The 26,103-nt window shown below is 45.2% G+C and overlaps 1 protein-coding gene across 1 annotated transcript; it reads right to left on the bottom strand.

Moving 5' to 3' along the window:
• Nucleotides 1–1,925: 1,925 nt before the first annotated feature.
• Nucleotides 1,926–25,876, bottom strand: STOML3 (stomatin like 3). The gene is made up of 7 exons (XM_045474839.1): nucleotides 25,289–25,876; nucleotides 10,372–10,475; nucleotides 10,220–10,292; nucleotides 7,986–8,068; nucleotides 6,409–6,612; nucleotides 4,408–4,542; nucleotides 1,926–2,561 (listed from the first exon to the last, which is right to left on the bottom strand). The coding sequence occupies exons 1-7, from the start codon at nucleotides 25,338–25,340 to the stop codon at nucleotides 2,337–2,339; spliced, it is 876 nt and encodes a 291-aa protein (XP_045330795.1). The 5' UTR covers nucleotides 25,341–25,876; the 3' UTR covers nucleotides 1,926–2,336.
• Nucleotides 25,877–26,103: the final 227 nt, after the last annotated feature.

Raw genomic sequence — 26,103 nt, forward strand, 5'->3', positions numbered from 1 at the left:
GGCAGGGATAATTGCGAGTTTCTGGAACAGGCTAGGAAGAGGTTTTTGCAGTGAGCCCACAGAATGTCCTTGTACAGGGGGAGCCTCCCTCCTCAGGTGTCCCAAGCCTGTGGGTCAGTCTCTGCCCCACTGTTCTTAAGATGTAGGGTCACCAAGTGTCTACCCGGTAGGACTTCACCGACTCAGAGTCTGGCCGGTGTGGATGAGCTATGATAGGTTTCTGCTCCCAATTCTTGTCAAAATGCAAGCATTTATCTTCGTAGGAAAAATAGGAGCCCTGGTGAGTTAAAAATGAGTGCTAGAGTTATAGAGTCAGTGGAATCTACTAAAAAAATGTATTAACTGTGAATCGTTCAGAATTCATATCAAGTATGATATGGCTTCATGAAAAAAAGCAGGCTACGAAACCAAAGGTAGAATGGGATCCCTATTTTGCACTTATATGCAGATAATACCTACGTGTGACAGGGGCGCATACGGAGGGGATGTGAGCAGAGATGGGGGTGCGGGGTGGGGGATGTGAGGGTAGGGGGTTATATAAGAAGTATGTTTGCAGTGTGAAAAGGAGTGTGTGCACATGTGTGTGTAAATCCTCACAGTCCTGGACACAGGAAAAACCTGTTGTGGAGGGGCGCCTGGGTGGCTCAGTCGGTTGAGCGTCCGACTTCAGCTCAGGTCATGATCTCACGGCTCGTGGGTTCGAGCCCCACGTCAGGCTCTGTGCTGACAGCTGGGAGCCTGGAGCCTGCTTCGGATTCTGTGTCTCCCTCTCTCTCTGCCCCTAACCCACTCGCATTCTGTCTCTGTCTCTCTCAAAGATAAATAAACATTAAAAAAAAAAACTGTCGTGAACACCCACACTTCCAGAGACAAAAAGGGAATGAGAAGGCTCTAGTCGCCCCCCCTCCCTCTCCCCCTTCCCCCTTGTACCTCCCCCAAATAAAACTCCGTGATGTTTAAGAGCAAGGACTTTGGAGTCAGACCTCGTTTTAAATCCTAACCCCAAACTAGCTGCAGGATCTGGGGCAAGTTATTTAACCTCTTGACATCCCTTTCTCATCTGCAAAATAAAGATACTTCTTGGCATCCATAAAGGGCTTAGCACACTGTTAACACATAGCAGACATTCACTAAATGGTAACTAAAAATTCTAGCCCATTGCTCAGAATAGAACTCAAAAGAAAATTGCACCATGGCAACAAAAAGTTTCTGACAAAGCAATTTTTAAAATACATCACATCTATATTCTATTCTGTGGCTTCTTTATTTTTAGCAGGTGTTTTGTGTGTGTGTTTGTTTTGTTGTTGTTGCTGTTGGGTTTTTTGGTTTTTTGCTTTGTTTTTTGTTTTCTTGTGTGTTTTTTTGAGGGGGCCAATAGAGTTTACAAACAATTCTTAATGACCGGTGGCTCTTGGGACTAATAATGGAGTGAAAACATGAAGTCCACAGGAAGATGTTCCCCAGTGATTTCAACCAATGGGTTAGATAGGAGCATTCTCATATCTAAACACCATGCCCTGTCCCACCTGCGACAAAGGTGCCAGGCCACTGCTCATTGACTACCACTCCAGGCAGGGGCACGGGCACCAAGAGAGGGGAGTACAGGCTGCTCTGGGGGCTGGAAATGAGTTTGCAGCTGGGAGCCTCAGTGCCTCTTCCGTCCTTAACGTCCAAATCCATCAGAATTGGGGCACCTGGGTGGCTTAGTCAGTTAAGCGTCTGACTTCAGCTCAGGTCACGATCTCATGGTTTGTGGGTTTGAGCCCCGCATCGGGCTCTCTGCTGTCAGCATCAAGCCTGCTTTGAATCCTCTGCCCCCTTCTCTCTCTGCCCCTCCCCCGCTTGCACACGCTCTCCCTCTCAAAAATAAATGAACATTTTTTTAAAAATCCATCAGAATTTCAAACATCGTGGGAGTTTGTGGCGATTATTGGAAATTTTACTCGGGAATTACAAAGCAAACATCTCGTGTAAACAGGAGGCCTATGTGACTTTACAAATTATCTAGAGAACGTCCTCAAACCAATCAAAAGTAATGCCGAAATCTTAGTCACAGTCACCCAAGGATTTCTTCCCCTCACTGCAAAAAAGCTCCCTCCTTAAGTCAGGAAGGCCGGCTAACTGACTACAATAAGGATCATGCTGTTCATGCTCTTGAATAATAAAAGTACACAGCCCTCCTTTTTTTAGCCTCTATGGCATTTCCTCGCTAATGCTATTCCAGCTGGGGAGTCCTCTGCTTCAATAATGTTGGGATTCTCCGCACTTCTACCGCTGAGTTCTTCTGACAGACAGAAACAACTCCCAAAGCAAAGGCTGGCTACAGCCGGGGGACCTCAGGCTCTGTCAGGAACCTTCTTGTGGTCGTTGTAGCTGACACCACCAATGCCCTCCAGGATATTCATGGGCAGAGGAAACACAATGGTGGAATTCTTCTCTGTGGCTACGGTGGTTAAAGTTTGCAGGTAACGCAGCTGCAGGGCTATGGGGGACTCGGCCAGCACCAGGGAGGCTGACTTCAGAGATTTGGAAGCATTCATTTCTCCTTCTGCTGCAAGGACCTAAAGGGACGGAAATAAAAAAAGTTCAGACATCAAAATTTACAGGTGTAACTAACTAGTGCTTTCTGCTTCCGGCGGCTGCGGCGGCTGCATACGGACGCCTCCCTGCCAGCCCCCACTTTCCCACAAGGGTCTCTTCTACTTGCTTCGTTGGTGGGGGTGAGAGTTTCACGTCTTAATGTGATCAGGGGAATATGAAGAGGTTGCGGGAAGCCGGGAGAGATTGTACAAATTAGGAGTCCCCAGATTTCATGTGCAAACAAAATAAAAGCCCTGACTTTAACTCAAACCAAGAGAAGTCTGAAATTCAAAGACTCCAACTGGCTTCTTTCTGTGGTTTTCACTTATCCTAGGAGATGTTTTTCTTTTATTCTGTTGTCAGCTTCGCCTCATTCTTACAATGTGAGAACCGTTTGAAGCTCTCTCTGCTCTTGACTACAAGTGCCACTCTGATAATACTAGAAGGCTCCCTTTAGAGCTCCCTCCCCTCCTAGTTCTCTCCTGCCCAAGACCAGCCCTGAGCGCTCTTTGCCTCTGTGCCAAAGCGCCCTCCAAGCCCACTGCTGAGAAGCCGCTGGAGCTTTGCAGATTAATGAGAGCTGGGGAAGGGATGGGAGCAGAGGAAAACTTGCATTGGTTCACAAGGAAGATTCTGAAGAGGGTACGCAAAAGGTTTCTCTTAGTGGGCTCTTTTTTTAACGTTTATTCATTTATTTTGAGAGAGAGAGAGAGAGAGAGAGAGAGAATCTCAAGCAGGCTCCCCACTCAGCGTGGAGCCTGAGGCAGGGCTCGATCCCACGACCGTGAGATGGCGACCTGTGCTGAAATCAAGAGTCAGACGCTTCTCCCACTGAGGCACCCAGGCGCCCCCCCATCATAGTTGGTTGCTGACACTCTAGGAAACCCATCCATGCAGACGTGAAGACCGTAGATCCAACAGATTCAAGAGCATTCGAGGCCAGGCTATGCTCGAATTTTGTAATTCTGACCTGGATTGCATTTAATTACCACCACCACTCCCTTTTAATCCAGTAGGCACTTTAACAATAATGTTCAAAAGACAGGCACCCGTTGGCTACCTCAGAATTACCAGCTTTCAGATGGTGAGTATACCTAGCGCGATGAGCGCGGATTAATGCACAGGATTGTTGAATCAGTGTGTTGACAACCTGAAACTAATCTAGCTTTGCCAGTTACACTTCAATTAAAAAAAACAAACCACACAGTCGTTAGCTTTAAAAAGTGTAGACTCCTGGGGGCGCCTGGGTGGCTCAGTGGGTTGAGCGTCTGACTTCGGCTCAGGTCATGATCTCGAGGTCTGTGAGTTCGAGTCCCGCGTCGGGCTCTGTGCTGACAGCTCAGAGCCTGGAGCCTGTTTCGGATTCTGTGTCTCCCTCTCTCTCTGCCCCTCCCCTGTTCGTGCTCTGTCTCTCACTGTCTCAAAAATAAATAAACTTTAAAAAATAAATAAAATAAATAAAAAATAAAAAATGTAGATTCCTGAGCCACAAGAAACTCTGCTTCGCTGAGTCCGAGGTGAGGCCTGGGAATTAGTGTTTGCTGCCTTAAGTTCTCTCTCGGAGACTCTGAAATGCAGCCCGACTTAGGGGTGGAGTCACCCCTGACCCCTGACCCGAGACCTCCTCAAGGTCTCCTTGCCAGACTTCCTCAAGGTACATGAAGCTGCCCATTACCTTTTAATTCAGGAAGAAATTCGCAGTAAAGACCGTGAAAAAGAAACCCTTTTCTTAACAAAATAATGGAGAACGCCTGATCTTCCATTCAAGGTCTGTTCCTGTCTGCTCCAAGGGGAGGCATCTTGCAGTGTAGACAGAGTAGCCCTTACCCTGGCCCTGGCTTCCCGGGTCGCCTCTGCCTCGGCTGCCATGGATCTCTGTAACTGCGTGGGAATCCGGACGTCTTTGATTTCCACTCGGGCCACCCGGATCCCCCACAGCTCGGTGGCATCATCAAGTAAGGTCTGTTTCCAAAGCAAAAGAAAGGCCACGGTTCAGAAGACAGGTGATATTACGGATATGCTTTCTATTTGCAAGAGAAATCCCTCTTCTTTTTCTCCTTTTGTATTCACGGCATTTGGAGTGGGACCGTTTGGGAAAGGAATAGGAGTCCTTACCGATCACGTCCAGGAATTGAAGTGAATCCCAGGAAGGATTCAGAAGCATAGCCGGATAGATCTTTCAAAAGCTATCAGGATTGACCCCCAAACTATTCCTAATGTCATCCACCTAGAGCTGAGCAAATAGCCCACATTTTCTTGCCACGGACATCAAGCAGGCAGCAGCACGCTGGCTCCTCAGACATTCCTGGATTTTGTCCCGGCTCTGCCATTTGCAGCTGTGCATCATTGGGCCAGTTGCTTAACCTCTCTGATTCTTAGTTTTCTCATCCTTAAAAGGTTTCCTTTCAGGATTTTCGTGAGACTTGGAGACTATATATGTAAGAAATGTACCAGTGCCTCACGGTAACTCAATAAATACCATAGGGTACTTTTTGAGATATTACGTGCCTTGCTCCATTTAACCTCTGCCCTGTGTCCAGTTTTAAACAGGTAGCCAGGCACAATTTTTTTTTTTTTTGTAGAGCACAAGCAGGCTATAATCAAAGATATTTTTGTCCTTTGTAAAAACTTAAGACCACCCTAGGATAGCACGTCGGTTATCCTGGATGGGGAGGGATGAAAAAAAAAAATGCCTTGCGAAACAGTAAGATCAGACAAGCAGTAGAGATCTCTGTGCTACCAAATGGCAAGTGATCTCTCGCCTTTCCATGATGTCTGCAGAACCCGGGGAGATGGGGAGACCTCCCAAGGAGCCAGTGACCAGACGGTGGCAGGGGAAACATCCAACTTGTCAAACTCATGGGGCTCTTACAAATGATTTGGAGGGTTATGCAGAACTGATATTATCTCATGAAACCTTGGGGACTCTGTGCCACGGTAGGGACTGAGGAGATGCCAAGACCAAAGTTGAATTTCCCTCCTAAGGTACGGAAGGGAGGCTCAGAATCAAAACATAATTGATTTAAAAAACATACAGAAACCTGTCTATAAACTGGGGTGTGCAAGAGGTGAGGAGGCTGCCTGCAACATCCTCATCAATATTATAATTATGGTTACTACCAATGTTAATACTGATATTGGTAGTGTGATGTCAGATTTTCCAGGGATGGCAGGCCCATGCTGTCTCCATTGAATCCTGTTTTAATATTCCACTTACATGCAGAAACACACGGGCTGGCTGAGAAATGGCGGCCCCTCTTCTGGAGTAACCCAAGCTAAAAAGGACTCTAAGCTCTTCAGAAAGCTAACGTGAACAATGCTAAGTCATAATTTCGAATTCCAAACAAAATGGGTGAAGTGTACAATTCCTATGGCTCCCCTTCTCCTGCTCCAAAATTTAAGTCCACCTTGTAGATTGGGTGGCTCAGTCGGTTAAGCGTCCGACTTCAGCTCAGGCCATGATCTCACTAGTCGTGAGTTCAAGCCCTGCATCGGCCTTTGCGCTGACAGCTCGGAGCCTGGAGTCTGCTACAGATTCTCCCTCTCCCTCTCTCAAATATAAAATAAAACATTAAAAATTTTTTTAAATAAATAAATACATAAACAAAATCTACACCTTGTGATTAGAAAGGAATAAAACCAAACACTGAGGCCCAGTGTTTACAGCGGCCCTGTGAGTGTGTGTGTGTGTGTGTGTGCATATGGCTTTTGTGTGAGTGCGTGTGCATGCACGTGAGAGGGGTTCTTAGAACTGCTGATGTTTGGTGATTACTGATCATTAAAATGAACCGACTAAAGATACGGGCTTTTCGTTCCCAGCATCTTTACCTGGATGCTGTGGGCAATCTCCTCTCGGCCAGCTAAGATTTGGGACAAGGTCTGCGTCCCTAAGACATTTCTCAGAGTCGTCTGAGCCAACAGAAACGTGGCTTGGTGGACATCGTTGACGTTAGCCACTGCAGAGACAGCGCTATGGATTCTGTAATAGACGACTCCATCCACTTGGGTAGTCACAGAGTCTCTGGTGAGGATCTGGAGGGCAAGAACAGGGAGAAGCACGTGTTTATTACGACTTGCACAGCAACTGACAAAGTGCCAGCCAGCCTAAGAGCCCTCTCCACGGGAGGAGAGCGTTAATGATTACGGCTCGTGCCAGCATCACCCAAAATCCGCCCTGGCTTGAGTACAACATCATTGTAGTTGGCGACAAAAATTCCTATACGTTTGTAGTCCGTCCCCAGCCCCGTAACTTCATCTCGGGGAAGTCTTACACCCCGAGGCCCTTGATTTGCGCTGGTGAGAATCAGCACTTGTATTTTACAACGTAGCAAGAGCACCTCTCTGGAATTCTACTCTCTAAACAGAGGTAGAACGCTTGTCTCCCTGATGCCTGAAAACTTTTTGGTTTTCAGTTTTTATCACATTTGACGAACAGCAGTGCTTCTTAGAAAACATAGATGTCACCGGAGACCGCGTCCTGCATTCAGACAGAGAGGATGTTCTATAGTCTATATTTTACAGAGGCTCTGCCTTAATCGTTCTGAGTGAGGTGACAAGGGTCTCTGCAGCCACTGAGAGATCTCTGGCATAGGAGCAGAACTTAGGCCTCCCCTCTCCCATCTAGAACTGTTGATGAAAAGGCCCACGATAAGTCACAAGGCATCCCAAACGCTCTCATGACACAGGCCGAATCCCAAAGTAAGGACGAGGATTGCCGGGTCTTGACCGAGTTTCCTGGGCCAGAGAAAAGAAAACTAATGTTGACTCATAACCCTCTCATCACCTCTGCCCTCCCACATTGTAGGTCCCACTCCCATTTTCTTTCCTCTTCGTGAATCCTTCTGGTTATTAGCAACTCTGTTTCTCCTCCCTTTTTGCCCAGTTACTGGTCTTGGATATTTATTTACAGTGCTTTAAGAACTGAAAACAGTTATTTGAAATCCAAATGCCAGTGGGCTCTGTGCAATGTCTGTTCTTTCCCCAGGCCCAGCCACTGTGCTGTATCCACTCACTATATATATATATCTCACCTTCTGGAAAGATGACAGCAAGGATAATATCATAACCAAACCCTGCCCTCCACCAAATTATTTAGCTCCTTTATACAACTTACCTGACTTTTCCGAGCATCTTGTCTATTGTTCCCCACCCCAGATTCTCTGCCAACTGTACCTTTTCTCTCTATCCTCTGGCACTTTCCCCTCCCAGCCATTCCAAGGCTTAGAGCAATCCAACCCTTGCCCTTGGCTTTATTCTCAAAGCAAAGCCCAGTGGTTTTAGGACCCACCCACGACTTCTCAAGCAGGCCTCCTATAGTTTGAAAATGAACTGTAAAATGTCAACTGGCCATGTAATGGGGAAGATACAGGTTTTATTTCTAGTGATTTAGCTTTAACCAGCATTACCTCTTGTGGAGGAATGTTGCAGGTAACAGTTCGGAGATCAACTTTGACAAACACATCGATGCAGGGCAGGACCAGGATCAAGCCTAAGAAAATGAAAATATAGCTTAAAATCTTACCTTATGGTAAATAACTGCAACAAATCATATCCTAGTTATGTGATACATTATTTTTAAGGATTTCTGTTTTAGTTTATTTATGTATTTTGAGAGGGAGACAGAGAGAGAGGGGGAAAGAGCATGCTTGTGATCAGGGGAGGGTAAGCGAGAGGGAGAGAGATTCCCAAGAGGCTCTGCATTGTCAGCACTGAGCCTGACCTGGGGCTCCAGCTCATGAACTGCGAGATCATGACCATGAGATCATGACCTGAGCCGAAATCAAGAGTTGGACGTTTAACCGATTAAGCCACCCGGGTGCCCTACAAGTGTCTTGACCAAAATACACCTCTAGGACAATGCTAGGCAGTGTGTTGGTTGGTTAGAGGGCCTCCTGATACGGCTAATATCCTTTACATGTAACTTAATCCACACAACTAGTTATTATTGTTAGGTTAGAGAGGGAGGGAGCCAAACCATAAGAGACTCTTAAAAACTGAGAATAAACTGAGGGTTGATGGGGGATGGGAAGGAGGGGAAAGTGGATGATGGGCATTGAGGAGGGCACCTATTGGGATGAGCACTGGGTGTTGTATGGAAACCAATGTGACAATAAATTTCATATAAAAAAAAAAGAATTGGCAAAACTTATTATTAATACTTGCATTATTAAAGCATAATGGACAATTTACAAAAGTGAAGAGGCTTTCCATTAGCAATTTGGCTTGTTTCCCTCTAGTTCTTATGGCTTTCTGAGGTAACTCATTAGCCCCAGAGACACGTATGACGAGAGTAGTTATCCTGGGACATCTAGTGGTGAAATCTTCTGGGAAAACTCATTTAAGAGAGATACAGTTTTCTCTAGAGTCCTCCAAGTTCAAATCCAACTTTACCCTGCTTATACATTTGGCCGCACCAAATGCAACATAACCAACAAGGGGTCAACCTTGGTCTGATACACCTGAGTTGGATGAGTCTAACACTTCTATTTGGACAAACTCATGAGACCACCCATCATAAATAATTCTTGCATTCTTTCTCTTAGGTCCTTTACAGAGTTACACAAGTAGGATTATACTGCTTGAAATGACCAACTGTCTTTAGCAAGCTTCTGCTTTTGAAATTTCTTACATTTTTTTATGCAACAGGTATCTGAGTGCCTACCATGGTGCATGGTCAAGTGCAGAGCACTTGCAGTATCACGGTGGATAGGAGAGTTCTTGCCCCCCAGAGGGGTTATAGTCCAGCTGGACAGAGAACGTGTGTACTCACATACATCATAACAAGGAGAAGGAAACAAATGTTATTAGAGAGGTATTGCAGATAACCCGTCTTTTTCATGTATCCTCTAGGATGCTATTTTTGGTGACCTCTCCTTTCAAAATATTAGAATTTATCCTATGAAATTGTCATGTTTGAGAGTCAAAAACAAATATTAGCCACTTCATATAGTTCAACTACACGTAGACCAAGAGAAGTTACGAGAATTAAATCAATATCTAACTTCTAGAGTTTTAGTACCTCAGACCTTCTCATGCCCCCTCTCCCAAAGCCCATCCTTTTACAACATGAATTTAGAACACTCTTCATTCTAAGAGAAAAGATGAAAAGAAATACTACCTTTGGCCAAAGGAGTTCTACAATGGCTTCCAGCTCTATATTTCTATTAATCTACTTGCCAGAAGAGGAAATTGCCTTTTACTTTTCCATTAGCTCTTTTCGAAGACTGAGAATCAAAAACCAGCTCCTGGAATATTCTTCCTGAGTAATTTAATCATCTACCTTGGCCATTTACTTCCTCCCCTCATTCTTCTGTCACGTCACTCCTTTAGTGGTCTCGGTAATAAGTGACATCCAGCCAACGTAACAGAGCCACTGTTTGCTCAGGTTCATTGAATCTCTCGGAGGGAAATGTTAAGAGACAGAACCAGATTTCCAAACTCTCAAACTAATGGTTTAGTGGTCATTCATATTAACTTGCATAACAGAACCACATCCTTCAATTATACAGAGAGGCAAGGGTTCCAGCTTCCTGTGATTTTTTTTTTCTTCTCAGTAGAAGGTGCCGGGAAAAGTTTTGGTGGCAATAGTCATAGTATTAGGTGCCTGTGATCCTTGTCAGGGGCACCCACAGTGTCCTACCTGGCCCTCTGGCTTTGTCAGCTTGGATGCGTCCCAGTCGGAATACAACAGCACGTTCATACTCCTTAATGATCTAAGAGATTAAGGGAGAGCATTTAGTCTTAATGGTTCATCAGCTCATACAGAGTCCAATTTATTTCCCAGGGTATTACCTTCAAGCACATCCATATGGAGATGGGGAAGGTAATGATCATCAACAGGACAGAAAGGGAAAACAGGATCCAGCCACATACACCAAGCCGTTTACTGCTGATGCCTAGAAAATGAGGAGGAAGCAAGCCTGTAATTTATGTGGTTCTTAGAAAAAGCCATTCAGCTGCATGAGTAAGGATACTACCCAGATGGCTGGCCATGCCTGATGGCACTGAGGCGGAGATCTAAATCCAGGCACACCTATAAATGCAGTAAACACACACACACACACACACACACACACACACACACACTGTTCACTCAGGGCTTTAGACTGAAATTGACCTGTCCCTTCAAAGCAAAGTCTTATAGCAATCAGTAATAATAACTACCATTCTATTTGGTAGGATTGACATGGTTTATAATCCTCAAAACATATAAAACACTGTTGCCCAGAGTATGGACTACCTACATCAGAATCACTAGGGTACCATTTTATTTTATTTTATTTTATTATTATTTTTTTATTATATGAAATTTATTGTCAAATTGGTTTCCATACAACACCCAGTGCTCATCCCAAAAGGTGCCCTCCTCAATACCCATCACCCACCCTCTCCTCCCTCCCACCCCCCATCAACCCTCAGTTTGTTCTCAGTTCTTAACAGTCTCTTATGCTTTGGCTCTCTCCCACTCTAACCTTTTTTTTTTTTTCTTTTTTCCTCCCCCTCCCCCATGGGTTCCTGTTAAGTTTCTCAGGATCCACATAAGAGTGAAACCATATGGTATCTGTCTTTCTCTGTATGGCTTATTTCACTTAGCATCACACTCTCCAGTTCCATCCATGTTGCTACAAAAGGCCATATTTCATTTTTTCTCATTGCCACGTAGTATTCCATTGTGTAATTTCTTTATCCATTCATCAGTTGATGGACATTTAGGCTCTTTCCATAATTTGGCTATTGTTGAGAGTGCTGCTATGAACATTGGGGTACAAGTGCCCCTATGCATCAGTACTCCTGTATCCCTTGGATAAATTCCTAGCAGTGCTATTGCTGGGTCATAGGGTAGGTCTATTTTTAATTTTCTGAGGAACCTCCACACTGCTTTCCAGAGCGGCTGCACCAATTTGCATTCCCACCAACAGTGCAAGAGGGTTCCCGTTTCTCCACATCCTCTTCAGCATCTATAGTCTCCTGATTTGTTCATTTCGGCCACTCTGACTGGCGTGAGGTGATATCTGAGTGTGGTTTTGATTTGTATTTCCCTGATGAGGAGCGACGCTGAACATCTTTTCATGTGCCTGTTGGCCATCCGGATGTCTTCTTTAGAGAAGTGTCTATTCATGTTTTCTGCCCATTTCTTCACTGGGTTATTTGTTTTTCGGGTGTGGAGTTTGGTGAGCTCTTTATAGATTTTGGATACTAGCCCTTTGTCCGATATGTCATTTGCAAATATCTTTTCCCATTCCGTTGGTTGCCTTTTAGTTTTGTTGGTTGTTTCCTTTGCTGTGCAGAAGCTTTTTATCTTCATAAGGTCCCAGTAATTCACTTTTGCTTTTAATTCCCTTGCCTTTGGGGATGTGTTGAGTAAGAGATTGCTACGGCTGAGGTCAGAGAGGTCTTTTCCTGCTTTCTCCTCTAAGGTTTTGATGGTTTCCTGTCTCACATTCAGGTCCTTTATCCATTTTGAGTTTATTTTTGTGAATGGTGTGAGAAAGTGGTCTAGTTTCAACCTTCTGCATGTTGCTGTCCAGTTCTCCCAGCACCATTTGTTAAAGAGGCTGTCTTTTTTCCATTGGATGTTCTTTCCTGCTTTGTCAAAGATGAGTTGGCCATACGTTTGTGGGTCTAGTTCTGGGGTTTCTATTCTATTCCATTGGTCTATGTGTCTGTTTTTGTGCCATAGGGTACCATTTTAAAAGACAACTTCCTTTGCCCCCAGGATTCTCCAGGTTGAAATTCAAGACAATCTTTTAGGGAGACAGGTAGGTATCATTACCCCCAAAGGGAGACAGTATGGCAGGAAAACCATTTTGAAGAGCCCAAGGTATGAGTTTCTACAAGAGATCTCTCACCTGCTGGTGCTGAGGTCTTAGGCAAGGCACTCAATCTTTCTAAGCCTCCACTTCCTCATCTATAGGCTGGGGATGGCAGTCAACTAGCTTGAAGGATTTGATGAGGACTAAATGAGATAATTTTTATATGGCACTTGGCCCATACATTAACATCTACATTAGTAAATATATATTATTACTCTTATTCTCATTTTACAGATATTACAGGGAATTGTCAGCCACTGGTATTTGACATTTCTGACTTTTCACAGAATCTTGTTACTCTGACTCATTACATTGGATGTCTTTTTGCTAATCCCACGTTATGATAACAGGGCCATTTTGGCTTAAAGACTATTGCCCTACAATGCTAACTTCAAATCAGACTCCAATCACTTAAAACTTTGTAGCTTTCACCACTTCCATTATATAATTTCTCAGGTTTTCGAGCTCATGTTTGTAAAACCCACAGGTCCGGCTGACCCTGTATGCTTATTTTATTGTTTATATTCACTATTCCACCCTCTTTTCCGTTCTCATTCCTTCTCACTCTCCTCTTCTTGACGACCGCCCCACCTCACCCCACACTTCCTCCAACTGAGTCCTATTCTCCACACAAGCACCCGAATTAACTGCACATATTAGATGCCTTCCCCCAGATAATTCCACAAACAACTTGCACTGTCTCTAGCTCCATTAATGCCTAAACCATCCACCTTATTGTCCACGTTAGAGACACAGGGTTATCGCTGCCCCTTCCCTGTTCAGCCGCGGAAGTCACTAGGTCTAACTGATGCCACCTCAAAAGCATCCTCACTTACCCACTTTACTGTTACTGGCTGGTCAGTGCCCACGCCGGAAGCGTATGAACATTCAGGAGAGTTCTAGGGTTTCGCGCTTACGAACAATCTTGTGATGAGTGCTTTCTAATATGTGTTTTTACACACTTTATGTAGGGTAAATGCCTGGCAGTGAAAGCGTTAGGTCAAAGAGATGAGTATTTACAATTTTGTTAAGCGGTAAGTGCCCTTCAAAGACTTCAGACCACCCCACACTGTCATCAATGGCACACTGTGACACCGTGGCTATTTCCACACGCTTCTCCTCACTAGATATTTTGAGTCTTCTCAATTATGACATTCCGACAGATGAGAAGCATCTAAGTTTTAGACACATATTTAGTATTAAAAACTTGGGGGCAAATGCCCTTTAATAGGCTCTAGACACACATAAAGATATACTCAATAGCAATAAGGGCTGGCCTGCATATCCAAAGTTTACCCAGGCTCTGAGCTGTCAGCACAGAGCCCCACGCGGGGCTCGAACTCACGGACTGTGAGATCATGACCTGGGCTGAAGTCGGACGCTTAACCGACTGAGCCACCCAGGAGCCCCCAAAGTTTACATTTTTAAAATATCACCTTCCAAAGCCTCGGACCACACTGAAGTAGATTCGACTATCATTATGCAGGCTAAAAAGACATTTTGTACATTCTAATAGAATCTTTGCTGCATTTTGCTTATTAGTGCTTTTTAAACTACTATTAATGACACAGCCTGTTTATAAACATTCTCATTGTAAAAAAAAAAAAAAAAAAATCCAAAGCAACATGGATAAAATCAAGGTCCCCCTGACCGTCCTCCCCTTAGCCCACTTTTATCTAGAATGGTCCCATAGTTGTTGATTTGGTGCATTTCATTATAGACCTATTCAATGCATTTATATACATGTAACCATTATTAGAAAACATTTGGCTTCGGGGCCACTGGGTGGCTCAGTCAGTTAAGCATCCAACTGCAGATCAGGTCATGATCTCACAGTTCATGAGTTCAAGTCTGGCATTGGGCTCTGTGCTGACAGCTCAGAGCCTGGAGCCTGCTCCAGATTTTGTGTGTGTCTCTCTCTGCCCCTCCCCTGCTTGTGCTCTCTCTCTCTCTTTCTCAAAAATAAATAAACAAGCATTAAAAATGCTTACATTTGTAGATTTGGTGAGCTGTGGCACCACACTAAACTCCGTTTTTGAAAACCGAACGTATCTTAGAGATGCTTCATGTCAGCACGTGCAGATCGACCTCATTCTTCGTAATTACCGCACACTGTCCCCCCCCCCCTGCCCCCCGCCCCCGAACCCGTGCTTGTACACGTTCTCTCGGGGACAAGTTGCACTTCCCTGGAATCTCGGTGAGGGTGACGTCGTTGCTATTCAGGCCCCTTGGGGTGTCCCGGGGCTGTGACTCCAGCAGAGCAAGGCACACAGGCAGCTGGGCTCCAACAAGGACACGAGCTACAGTCTGTGCCCTGAGGGAGCGCTAGACGTTTCCAGACCAGCTACACTCTGAACACCAAGCTGCATAAGCAAGTGTCTGCGGCGGAGAACCAGGCCCGTCCCCCCCAACCGTCGGCATGCCTCCGGAGCGCCATCAAGCCCTTGCGTCACCAGCTGCCAGTGAGGCTGTGTTAGGTACTAAACGTGCTGAGAGACACAACAGATGAGAGTGTGATTAATCTGCCCAGATTTACCCTTGAGCATTAGCATCCCCCAGGCCACTACCGCTGGGAGAATTGTGGAGCCCGGGGGTGTCATTAGCTGTCGTTAAAGTGGGGCTGGGAGCACAGTTACCCAGCTTCCCTGCAGGCCCAGCAGCCAGCCTGGCCAGCCAGCTGTACAGGCTTGGAGCAGAGGCGATCTTCCAGCCTCCCCTTCACAGAGAACCCACAAAGCAAGTGTGGGGAAGCGGGACCCAGGCTCCCCATTCTGACTGAGAAGATGGGCAGGGATTGTGTTACCAAGGATCTTCAGGAACCTCCCATCGCGCCTCCATTGCAGCCTCCACAAGGTTGCTGCAGGAGCCTTCTTAACGGAAGGAAAGGGCCCCATACAACCTCGGCATTACCCCGCTAAGCTCGCGGCACGCCTAATTCTGTCCCGCTTCCTCCAAATCCACGGAGGTGTCTTTTCTGTAATTGTCACAGTATCACATGGCCATCCTCGTACGCTCACTGCCCAGCAGAGAACGGGGTTTTGCCACCCCCAACAAATTCCTCTCGATTTCTCATCCCTCCGTTGAGCAGTATTTTCCCAGTTCTAGACCAGGCATCATGCTGGGGCCGAGGATACAAAGGAGGAGAAGATGGGGAACTTGCCAGCAAGGGTTCATGTCTGCAGGAGAGAGACAGGAGGGACAAGTCACAGGGTCGGGTCTTTGCTGTGCTGCCTTGTAGGAAATGTCCCCCTGGCAATGTAAGCGGCGATTCCCTCCTGTATGTGGCTGTGACAAAGAACAGCAGTATGTTCAGTCACTACACTTCCTTCGAGCTGGAAAGAGAAAGGCAGAGCCTTGACACACAGAACCCGAGACCCTGCACTGCTGACCCTGGGGGAAAGGACCCTGGGACTTCAGTTGGAAGGACTTCAGGGATAACGGAGGCCCAGCCTTCATTTTGCAGCCTGAAAACTTCCTGGTTAGTGGTGTCATCATCATCTTAATCTCTTTTTAGGTAAACTGGGACCCACACGTCTCCCAAACTGACAGTAATTCCTGTGTGTCTTTAATGATTTAGGCAATGAGGCAAAACGGAGCCTCACTTACAGAGGCATGCCTCCGGGGCTTTGTTTCTGCATTTAGCCCCCGCCTGTAGCACCAGAGGAAACTTACATAACCTTTAGGACTATGGGTAAACGCTTAAAGCAAGATTGATAACTTACTTGGGTGAGGCCAGGAAGTAAGGGAGACTATTCCAAATCCCCACTTATATGGCGCTTGAAGTAGAAACGAATTTTAGTAAAGCAGGCGAGGTGACTTGGTTGCTTATTTCTTACTTTGGCTCGGTCAATAGTATTTAAATATCAGGTCAATACCACATACGACCCTTGCCCCTTGCCCGCAGATCCGTGTTACTACAAAACAGTTATATTCTTCTCTAAGCAGAAATAGCTGTTTGGGTTTTTGTGACATTGTTTCAAAACGCCAGAACAGAAGGACATACATTACACATCAGGAAAATGAAAAGCAAAACCACAATGAGATAATAATACACGGCTTCCAGAGAGGCAAGTGTTAAGGACAGACAATACCACATTGTGGCAAGGTTGTGCCCCAGCGAACCCTCAGGTGTGCAAATTGACACGATCAGCTTGAAAAACTATTTGAAAATATCTACTAAAGTTAAACACACTGACTCTATGACTCAGTCTTCAACTTCTAAGTAATAATGACAGTGAAAACACGTTCAAGAATGGTCATTGCAATTTTATTCATAAAATTCAAGAAATGTAGAGCCACCCTAACCCATCAATAGTAAAATGAATAAATAAAATTGTGGCATACTCATATAAAGGAGTACTACCCAGAAAGAAAAAAAGACAAAGCTACCGCCATATGCAAAATACAGATGAATCTCAAAACAAAATATTGAGCAAAATAAGCGGGACCCAAGAGGGCACGTGTTTTGATCCCATGTGTAATATACTTATTATATTATACTTATCTATATTCTTACCCTATGTATAAGAATATATACTGTAAGATCTCACTTATTTTGCATCATCTCATTCAAAAACGAGCAAAACTAATGTATTAGGTTTGAATTCAGAGTAGTAGCTGTCTCTAATTAATGGGGTTGGGTATTTTCTGGGAAGGGATGAGGAAACTTTCTAGGTGCTGTTATTTTCCATATCTCGATCAGGGTGGTGATCGCATAGACTTACACATATCAAGGCTGTGGAAATAAACAAAGACCAATCAAATGAGAACAGCAAAGTTTCTTTATCCAGAGCCTTGCTATCTGACACAAGAGTCAGCCTCTGTCACTTGAGTTTTGTCAGAGACTGAAAGGCGGACAGAGGAGTCGGGGGCTTCGTGGTGGAAAAGGGGGAAGGCTTCAGGCGACTGGAGGCTGTTGGCATGTGGAAGCTACAGCTGGGCTCCCTGAAAGCCAGGCATCCCCTGTGATTGGGTAAAGGAGCAGACTTGGCTTTCGTTAGTTGGTCCTAAGTTGGAAGCAGGGACAAAAAGTAGAGAAGCTGTCAGTTATTTAGGCCCTTTGGGACTGATAGTTACAGAAGTTATTGTTTAGCTTCCTGAGTTGTCACTAGAGATAACAATCTAGTTTCTTGCAAGACTGACTTCCTGACAGGCTGGCTTCCTGGGCTGGTTATTACAGACAAAGGGGGTTGTTTTGGGGGACAGGCGGCTACAGGCTGTTCCTCAGAGTTCTATTTTTATATATGGTCCAGCCATTGTCTGTTTGTCTATTCAGTCTGTCCAGATAAACACTTAAGACTTGTGCACTTATGTGTATGTATCTCACACTTCAATAAATAGTTCAAACAGGGGTGCCTGGGTGGCTCAGTCGGTCAAGCGTCCGACTTCGGCTCAGGTCATGACCTCGAGGTCCGTGAGTTCGAGCCCCTTGTCGGGCTCTGTGCTGACGGCTCGAAGCCTGGAGCCTGCTTTGGATTCTGCGTCTCCCTCTCTCTCTGCCCCTCCCCTGCTCATACTCTATTTCTCAAAAATAAATAAACATTAAAAATCAATCAATCAATCAAATAAAAACCAGAGGATATAAGGTCAGGCTAGTATTGAGGATGGAAAACTCACTGCTTACTCTGCATTCTCAGAGAGAGGACAGACAGAATGGGAAACCTTCAGCAAAGCCAGCCTGTGGACAGATGGACACAGTGCCCGGCCCCGATGAGCAGTGGAGGCCCTGAGTCATTCACCACACATTCTAATTGAGACGCCTTCACGTGAAAGTTGGATGACATCCGACTCACCACGCAAGCCACTTAAGTCTTAGTTTCCTCCTCTGTTAATACAATAATAACTAGTTGCTCGGATTAGGTTACGTGTAAAGGATATTAGCCGTATCAGGAGGCCCTCTAACCAACCAACACACTGCCTAGCATTGTCCTAGAGGTGTATTTTGGTCAAGACACTTGTAGGGCACCCGGGTGGCTTAATCGGTTAAACGTCCAACTCTTGATTTCGGCTCAGGTCATGATCTCATGGTCATGATCTCGCAGTTCATGAGCTGGAGCCCCAGGTCAGGCTCAGTGCTGACAATGCAGAGCCTCTTGGGAATCTCTCTCCCTCTCGCTTACCCTCCCCTGATCACAAGCATGCTCTTTCCCCCCCTCTCTCTGTCTCCCTCTCAAAATACATAAACTTAAAAAAAAAAAAAAAAAAGACACTCTTAACATTTCCATCAGATTGACTAAACATTAAACAGATTTTTATAGATTCTTGGCCCCTAATCTCTGTTTTCTTAGAGCATTTTCTTTAGAAACACTTATGGTAAGTTCTTTCTCTGCCCCTTTAAGACATAAATCTTCTTCTTTTTTTTTTTTTTTTATGTTTGTATGTTTGTTTGTTTGCTTGTTTTGAGAGAGAGAGATCAGTGGAGGGACAGAGAGACAGGGAGACAGAGAATCTGGAGCAGGCTCTGTGCTGACAGCACAGAGCTTGACACGGGGCTTGAACCCACAACCTGTGAGATCATGACCTAAGCCCAGATCATGACCTGAGCCGAAATCAAGAGTCTGACACTTAACCAACTGAGCCAACCAGGCACCCCAAGACATAAATCTTTTTAAGAAGATTTTTTTTTTAATTTTTTTTTTTAACGTTTATTTATTTTTGAGACAGAGAGAGACAGAGCATGAACGGGGGAGGGGCAGAGAGAGACGGAGACACAGAACTGGAAGCAGGCTCCAGGCTCTGAGCCATCAGCCCAGAGCCTGACACGGGGCTCGAACTCACGGACTGTGAGATCGTGACCTGAGCTGAAGTCGGACGCTTAACCGACTGAGCCACCCAGGTGCCCCTTAAGAAGATTTTGAAAAGCCTCTTGCTAGGATTATTTTCTCAAGCACCTGGGAGCCCTTTTTTTGAAATGTAATCCTCTAAGAAGGTAGCACTCCCAATTTTTTGTGGGGTGCGGGAGCCTGACTGCCGTGGGCACCTCGCTGCAAGGTGTGAATATGCTGCCTGTCAGAAAGATGAGAGAAGTGTATTAGCAAACACAGATGGCCTCTGACCATCTCCTAAACTCCCCCACTCGTTTTCCAGTAGCTCGCTCCAGGCTTTAGAAACCCTATTCGCCTTTGTTTGAACACAGTTGGTTCACACTGAGTTGTGGCCTCTCTCCTCTATTGCAATAGTCTTCACTAAGTCTTTTTTAACTTTGGTGCATTTTTTACGCTGAGCACTTACATAATATTTTATTTATTTGTTTATTTATTTATTTGGTAATTTGCTTTCTTTTACCAGATAAGATTCTACATATACATTGTGGATATTCTGGTCCGTCCAGATGATGGCCCCTCTATGTGGGCAAGAACGACATTTTCAAGAATGTACAATAAATCCCTACCCCTGAATGTATCTGCCTCCTAAAGTAATGGAGCCCCTGACTGTAAGTTCTTACTCAAAGAAAGAGAGAGAGAGAGACCAGATCTTCAGTGCAAAACTACTAAATCAGAGCTAGGTGGTGATCTTATCGTCGCTACACCTATGACTACCACATTTCACAACCATGAGGGTTCTCTAAAATGTGATAATTACGTCTCACCCACAGAACGATGATCGGTGCTGAATAGTTACGTGAACCTGACGACACACGTATACTGATTTCCTTTGTGCCGTGGGGTCTCTTATAGAAATATGGAAGACATATTTTGAAATAGAATATTTAAATGTTCAAGAAGGTGTAAAAATAACTGCTTCTAATGCCTTATGCCCTCCCACCTTCAGCTTAAGAATTCAAGCACGGCCAACCCAAGGGAAGCCCCTCGTGCGGCCCGTGTCATGACCTCCCTCCAGAGGAACCTTGCCTGCAGCCTCCTCACCATGAGTTCCAATGAGCCTTCATCCCATCAGTCAAATGCAGCAACACCCAAGCGCGCATTAGGAGACCAGGCTTGACACACGGGCTCTGAGGAAATCTTCAGTTTTTCAGGTGGCAGGGCTTTGGTCTGTCACCTCTGGGTCTAGCTGACTAAGCCACATGCTAACAGCACACAAACCCCTGTATTAGAGTTAAGCACGAGTGTCCTCACACATCTTTGTGCCTCTGCGTGGGCCTTTGTGGCCCCCAGCCCCCCTTCACGTCCCCCATTCTCCTCTCCCTCACCTGGCCACACCGCTCCCCTCACTCGTCACCTCTTCTAGGAAGAGTCTTCTCTCTCACCCCCACCTTTGGGCGCTCCTCTTCTGAATTTCTCGTACACCCTCCATCGTGGCTTTTCATAGGACGTTGTAATTTTCAGCTAACTCGTGTGCCTTGCCTGGAGATTTGTGGGGCTTTGAGAGCAGGCATTTTATTTTTAGGTCTCCATCTCCTGACACACGGTAGATTTTAAATTCATTCATCAAATGAATGAGGTGAATGGCAACCAAATGCACCGAATGATCAAAAATGATGCTCAAAAACAAACAAAAAAAAGGATGATGTTCAGCAGCACAGTAGATTTAGTGATCAGTTTGACGCCTCTTGTCTGGAAATAATGATCCGTCGGAAGAGATTCTGCCTGCTCTCCAGAGAGGCAATTAAACTGAGAACCATCTGGTCTCACATTTTGTCCTTCACGCTACTGCTGTACCAAACCCCCATACCATTATGAGAAGAGAACGAAGAACATGTTTTCCTTATGAAGGCGTCCAGAATGAGCCTCCCCAGAACAGGCTGCTTTGGCACACAGATTATTCTGAACTGCAGGTATGCAAGGCCCAAAAGACTCAAGAAGAGCTTTTGGTCCAGGGAGAGATCATCGGAGATCATTACAAAGGGTGTGGTTAGCCAAGGGGAGATGGGCAGGACCTGTTCGTTTAAATTCCTCTCCGCGTCCCACGGTTTCTGCCTGGTATGACAAACATTTATTTACCAAACGTTTGCTCTTCTCCCCTTCCTGTGTGTTGGAAGCCCCAGCCCACCGCCCCCTTCTTCTTAGCTCAGGCTGGCACATAACCCTCAATTGCCTGACTGTCGTAGAGCCTCTCGCGTTCATGCGAGGTGTTTTTCTCCCGCGAGTTGTCTTACGTTCATTTAATTAGTAGACCTGCCAAAGAACCTAAAAGGGCAGAGAAAAGGTTTGTCTTCTCCCCTGCTTGCGTCATTCTTCTGTCTCCTCAACCTCCCTTTTCTGTGTGAAATAACAGCATGGCCAACAGCAACAACAAATACTTTGTCCTTAAGATTTAGGTGCAGTCTCGTGATAGTGTTATTTATGACACGGGTAAGTAAAAAACTCTCTGAGAGTCCAGTGGAGAGATAATGAAACAAACCACCACATACCCACACAATATCACATCACGGATATTTTTGTAAACAATTTATGAAGACATGAAAATGCCTATGGTATGATGTTAAAAGAAAAAAGCAGGAGAAGGAAAAATTCTATGCATGATATGATCCCAATCAGCACAAAATACACGCATGGAAAAATATTGGAAGAAACTGACCCAAATATTAACAGTGGTTAATTCTGAACAGTGCGAGTATGATCGGTTTATACTGAAGGGGGTCAGAACAAATCTCCCCAAAGTGGGCTACTTTGGCATGTGAGTATTTGGAGGAGAAATCAAGACCCAGTGAGCTCAAGAGAGATCTTTGCTCCTCCCTTAACTACCTAGAAGAACTTAAATCGGAGGGTTTTCCCAGAATGAGAGTTCTTACCAGAGATGAATTTTCTCTAAGTGACCCATCTCCGTGGCCGAGCAAACATGTAATTATCAAGCACCTGCTCTTATTGCCCTGAGAATTGCCCTCCTCCCCTTTGGGGCCCCAGGGCGCTGGCCCATTCCGTAGGTCAGGATGACACATGTACCTCATTTTATCTTTCTGTCTTTGAACCTCTTATGCATGTGGGGTTCCTGTTTGTACACAATTAGATTTGATTATCTCCCATTAGTCAGTCTCGGGTCAATTTAATTCCGAGGCCAGCCAGAAGAGTCTTTGAAGGGTAAGGGGAAATTTTTCCTCCTCCGCAAGACTGTCCTAAGTTTTCTTAATTTTTGATACCTTTATAATATTAAGAGGGGATCTTTAAAAATTTTTTTTTTCAACGTTTATTTATTTTTGGGACAGAGAGAGACAGAGCATGAACGGGGGAGGGGCAGAGAGAGAGGGAGACACAGAATCGGAAACAGGCTCCAGGCTCTGAGCCATCAGCCCAGAGCCTGACGCGGGGCTCGAACTCACGGGCCGCGAGATCGTGACCTGGCTGAAGTCGGACGCTTAACCGACTGCGCCACCCAGGCGCCCCGAGGGGATCTTTAAATAAGAAACTTAATCACATGAAGTAAAAAAAGAAAAAAAGTCCTTTCTGTTTCCACAGCAGGAAAACCTGGATGCCTCCCAGGGGAAAAATAAAAAGTGTGTAGAACGAGATCACCTTCCCTGGGCCTGGGGATGTAGCGTTACAAGTTCTCCCTCTTTCTATTCACTTCCAATCCTGTGGAGATACAGTCAGTGAAGTACAGTCTCAGCACTTTCCTGGTTCTTTCTTCAGAGAATCAAGGATTTTAGGTGCCCGACATAAAATCTGAAGCAAACCCTTCCTGGTAAATACTATCTTTTCATCACCTGTAGGTCATTTTCCCTCCTGCCTGTTTCTCTGACATGTGCACCCAGCTTGCATCAAGGGATATTCTTCAGGGAAAACACAGAATTGCTAGAAAGAAATCCTGTGCTACTCGAAGTGTGGTCTCAGCCTGGCAACCTCACCAGCTTGCAACTTCCTTGGATGCAAAATCGTGAGCCCATCCCAGAACTAGAGTACCAGGCCTTCCAGGGATGAGGACCAAAGCCCCCTGTGTTGTAAAAAACTCCCTGGGAAAAATTTTTTTTCATATTAACATGGAGAAGAAATTCCAAGATTTGGATGATTAAGATTCCAATTGGCTTCACTTTAATTCTTAAAGAGAAAAGGAACAAAATAAGGAGTGTGAGAGAAGCCAACGGCTAATGAGTAGTGTCGTCCTGAGTTACATGAGTACATTACATGAGTACGTGTTTAACAACCAGGTGGAGGGGGGGAGGGAGCCCTAATTTATAGCACTCTATAGATTTGATCTCCCCTGTGATGTCACTGAGCTTGGAGTTGGGAAGAGATGCACACTGGTGGCTTCCGGACGTTTGTGCCACAAGCTAGTGGCACAGTACCGCAGAAGTCTCCTGCTGGAGGTGACAACAAGGGCTCAATCACTCATTTAATTCCCTCAACATTTGTAAGTGGAAATTTCCACACAGTTTGAAACACTAACTAAGGTCAGCTCCTTGACGTATCCAAGATGGAGGAGGGCAAGGGCGAACTCACCCCCCCCATCTCCAGAGAATGACCGATGCCACATCTCTCATAAACTGCCAAAAGCATATGAAATCAGAGGTTGTGACATATAAGCTCCATCTCGGTTTGCACTGTGATAGTGCAGGGTTTTCACTATATTTAAAAAAAAACAAAACCAGGGGCGCCTGGGTGGCGCAGTCGGTTAAGCGGCCGACTTCAGCTCAGGTCACGATCTCGCGGTCCGTGAGTTCGAGCCCCGCGTCGGGCTCTGGGCTGATGGCTCAGAGCCTGGAGCCTGTTTCCGATTCTGTGTCTCCCTCTCTCTCTGCCCCTCCCCCGTTCATGCTCTGTCTCTCTCTGTCCCAAAAATAAATAAACGTTGAAAAAAAAAAAAAAAAAAAAAAAAACCAAAACCAAGTAACCCTGTGGACAGTTTTAAATATCTCACTAGTCTGGAGCTCCAGCCATACCATTTTCCCAGCTGCTGCTTTCTCTTGTTGATTGGAAGCTAAATGTCTTAGGAAACTTCTTGTTTAAAAAGATAATGGAAGGTATTCTCGAAAGACCTCCCTCTTAGCTTCCAAGGGATATTTACTGCCTCCAACATATCGATGTAGATAAATATCTCTACACGTATACTTTTCCTTTTACAAATCGATCATGCCAAATGTGTTCTCTATTTCTAGCTTTCATTGGGACTTCTTCAGCAGCATAAAGTATAGAGAGGGTGGGTAAGGACCCCCTCTCCCTCCTCACACATATGCACATACCTACACATGTGTATCATCACTTTCCGGAAGTTCAACAAGTTTTTAAGCTCCCCCAAACTCAGTTTTCTCCCTCATAAAATGAGATTATGCAAGAAGCTACCTCAGAATTATTGTAGGATTTAAAAATCTGGGGCGCCTGGGTGGCTCAGTCGGTTGAGCGTCCGACTTCGGCTCAGGTCATGATCTCACGGTCCGTGAGTTCGGGCCCCGCGTCGGGCTCTGTGCTGACAGCTCAGGGACTGGAGCCTGCTTCGGATTCTGTGTCTCCCTCTCGCTCTGCCCCTGCCCTGCTCGCACTCTGTTTCTGTCTCTCAAAAAGTGAATAAACGTTAAAAAATATTTAAAAATATAATGCAAGCAAAATGCTTCATAATACCGACATGCCGTTCAAGGTAGTAGTTAGTGCTTATGGCCCAAGTTTTTATCTTCCTCAACTTTTCTCCATGTACCAAACATGATGCAGCTCACATCAACTTTTCTTTTTAATCACAGCATCACCAGCTGATATTTGAAAACGGATACATTTCAGCCTGGGGTCTTTGCTATGTAATATGCAAAAAAAGAAAAACCAAAGAGTGTAAAGGCAAACACAAATTCTAGGTAACATTGAAGAAAAGAGCAGATGACAGACTGCTGTTTGAGAAGAAAAAACAAAGCCACAAAAAGCAATGAATCCAAAATCCTGGGCTCCAACTGGAATTGACGCCAGTCCCGAAACGTATCAATCCCCTTCATGGGTAACCCTGTAACTCTCACAAATGCCACAACTCTCGCCCTGCTTAACGTACAAAAAACAAGCTTAGGGCACAAAAGAGGGACTTACCCACTAAATTCTCTTTATCCAGCTTCTCGGGGGAAGATGCCCCAGGATCCATCTCATTCTTGAGAAGCTTTTATGCTTGGCCAATTTTCATGGGTTTGGAGCCAGGCCTGGGCTCCAGGCAGCACCCCGATGTGCTTGGGAGAGGGAAAGGAGACAGAGACGGAATGAGCGAGAGAGAGAGAAGTCCCTCGTCTTTCTGGAGCACCCCAAGGAGCAGTTTCCCTGGTGAAGGAAGCCCGTTAACATAAACAAAACGATTTCTTTCATGAATTCAGACTGCCTTTGTTCATAGAGAACATTCAAAAGAACATGACCTTTGCTTCCTGTAAAACAGCTCTAGGTAATTCGCTACATCATTTATATTTCATAACACACTTTTATGCACCTTGTGCGATTTGTTCACCACAACGAACTGTTGATATAGTTTACCTATTCTTATGTTTCAGATGATGAGATTTCATTCAATTCAATCTATACACTGTAGTGAGTGATCTTTTAAAACCTGAATCTGATCATGTTGCCATCCTGCTTAAAGTAATCCAATGACTGCCAACTGTTAGTATGGCAAAGACTAAAATTTTAAGTGCCTCCCAAAGTTCCTGCTAGTCTGCCCCTCTCTCCCTTTCCTGACTCACTCACATGGTAATCCTCACTCACTTGGCACATAGCCACACTGACCTTCTATGAACCCCACTAAAGCTATCTGTGTCCTCTGTGCCACAGGGCCTTTGCATATGTTGCCACATGCACACTTATCTGGTTAATACTTGCTTCTTCCTCTAGACTAGGTGTTGGCTAACCACAGCCTGCTAGCC

Source organism: Leopardus geoffroyi, chromosome A1 (assembly GCF_018350155.1).
Source record: "Leopardus geoffroyi isolate Oge1 chromosome A1, O.geoffroyi_Oge1_pat1.0, whole genome shotgun sequence".
Classification (NCBI taxonomy): Eukaryota; Metazoa; Chordata; class Mammalia; order Carnivora; family Felidae; genus Leopardus; species Leopardus geoffroyi.

Bases quoted from the DNA above. Each gene is read 5' to 3' on its own strand.
- STOML3 (XM_045474839.1), bottom strand. From the start codon at position 25,340: ATGGATCCTGGGGCATCTTCCCCCGAGAAGCTGGATAAAGAGAATTTA. The intron at 10,293-10,371 runs GTAATACCCTGG...TTAATCTCTTAG, and splicing joins CCATATGGATGTGCTTGAAG to ATCATTAAGGAGTATGAACG. The intron at 4,543-6,408 runs GTAAAGATGCTG...CTTTGGAAACAG, and splicing joins AGATTGCCCACAGCATCCAG to ACCTTACTTGATGATGCCAC.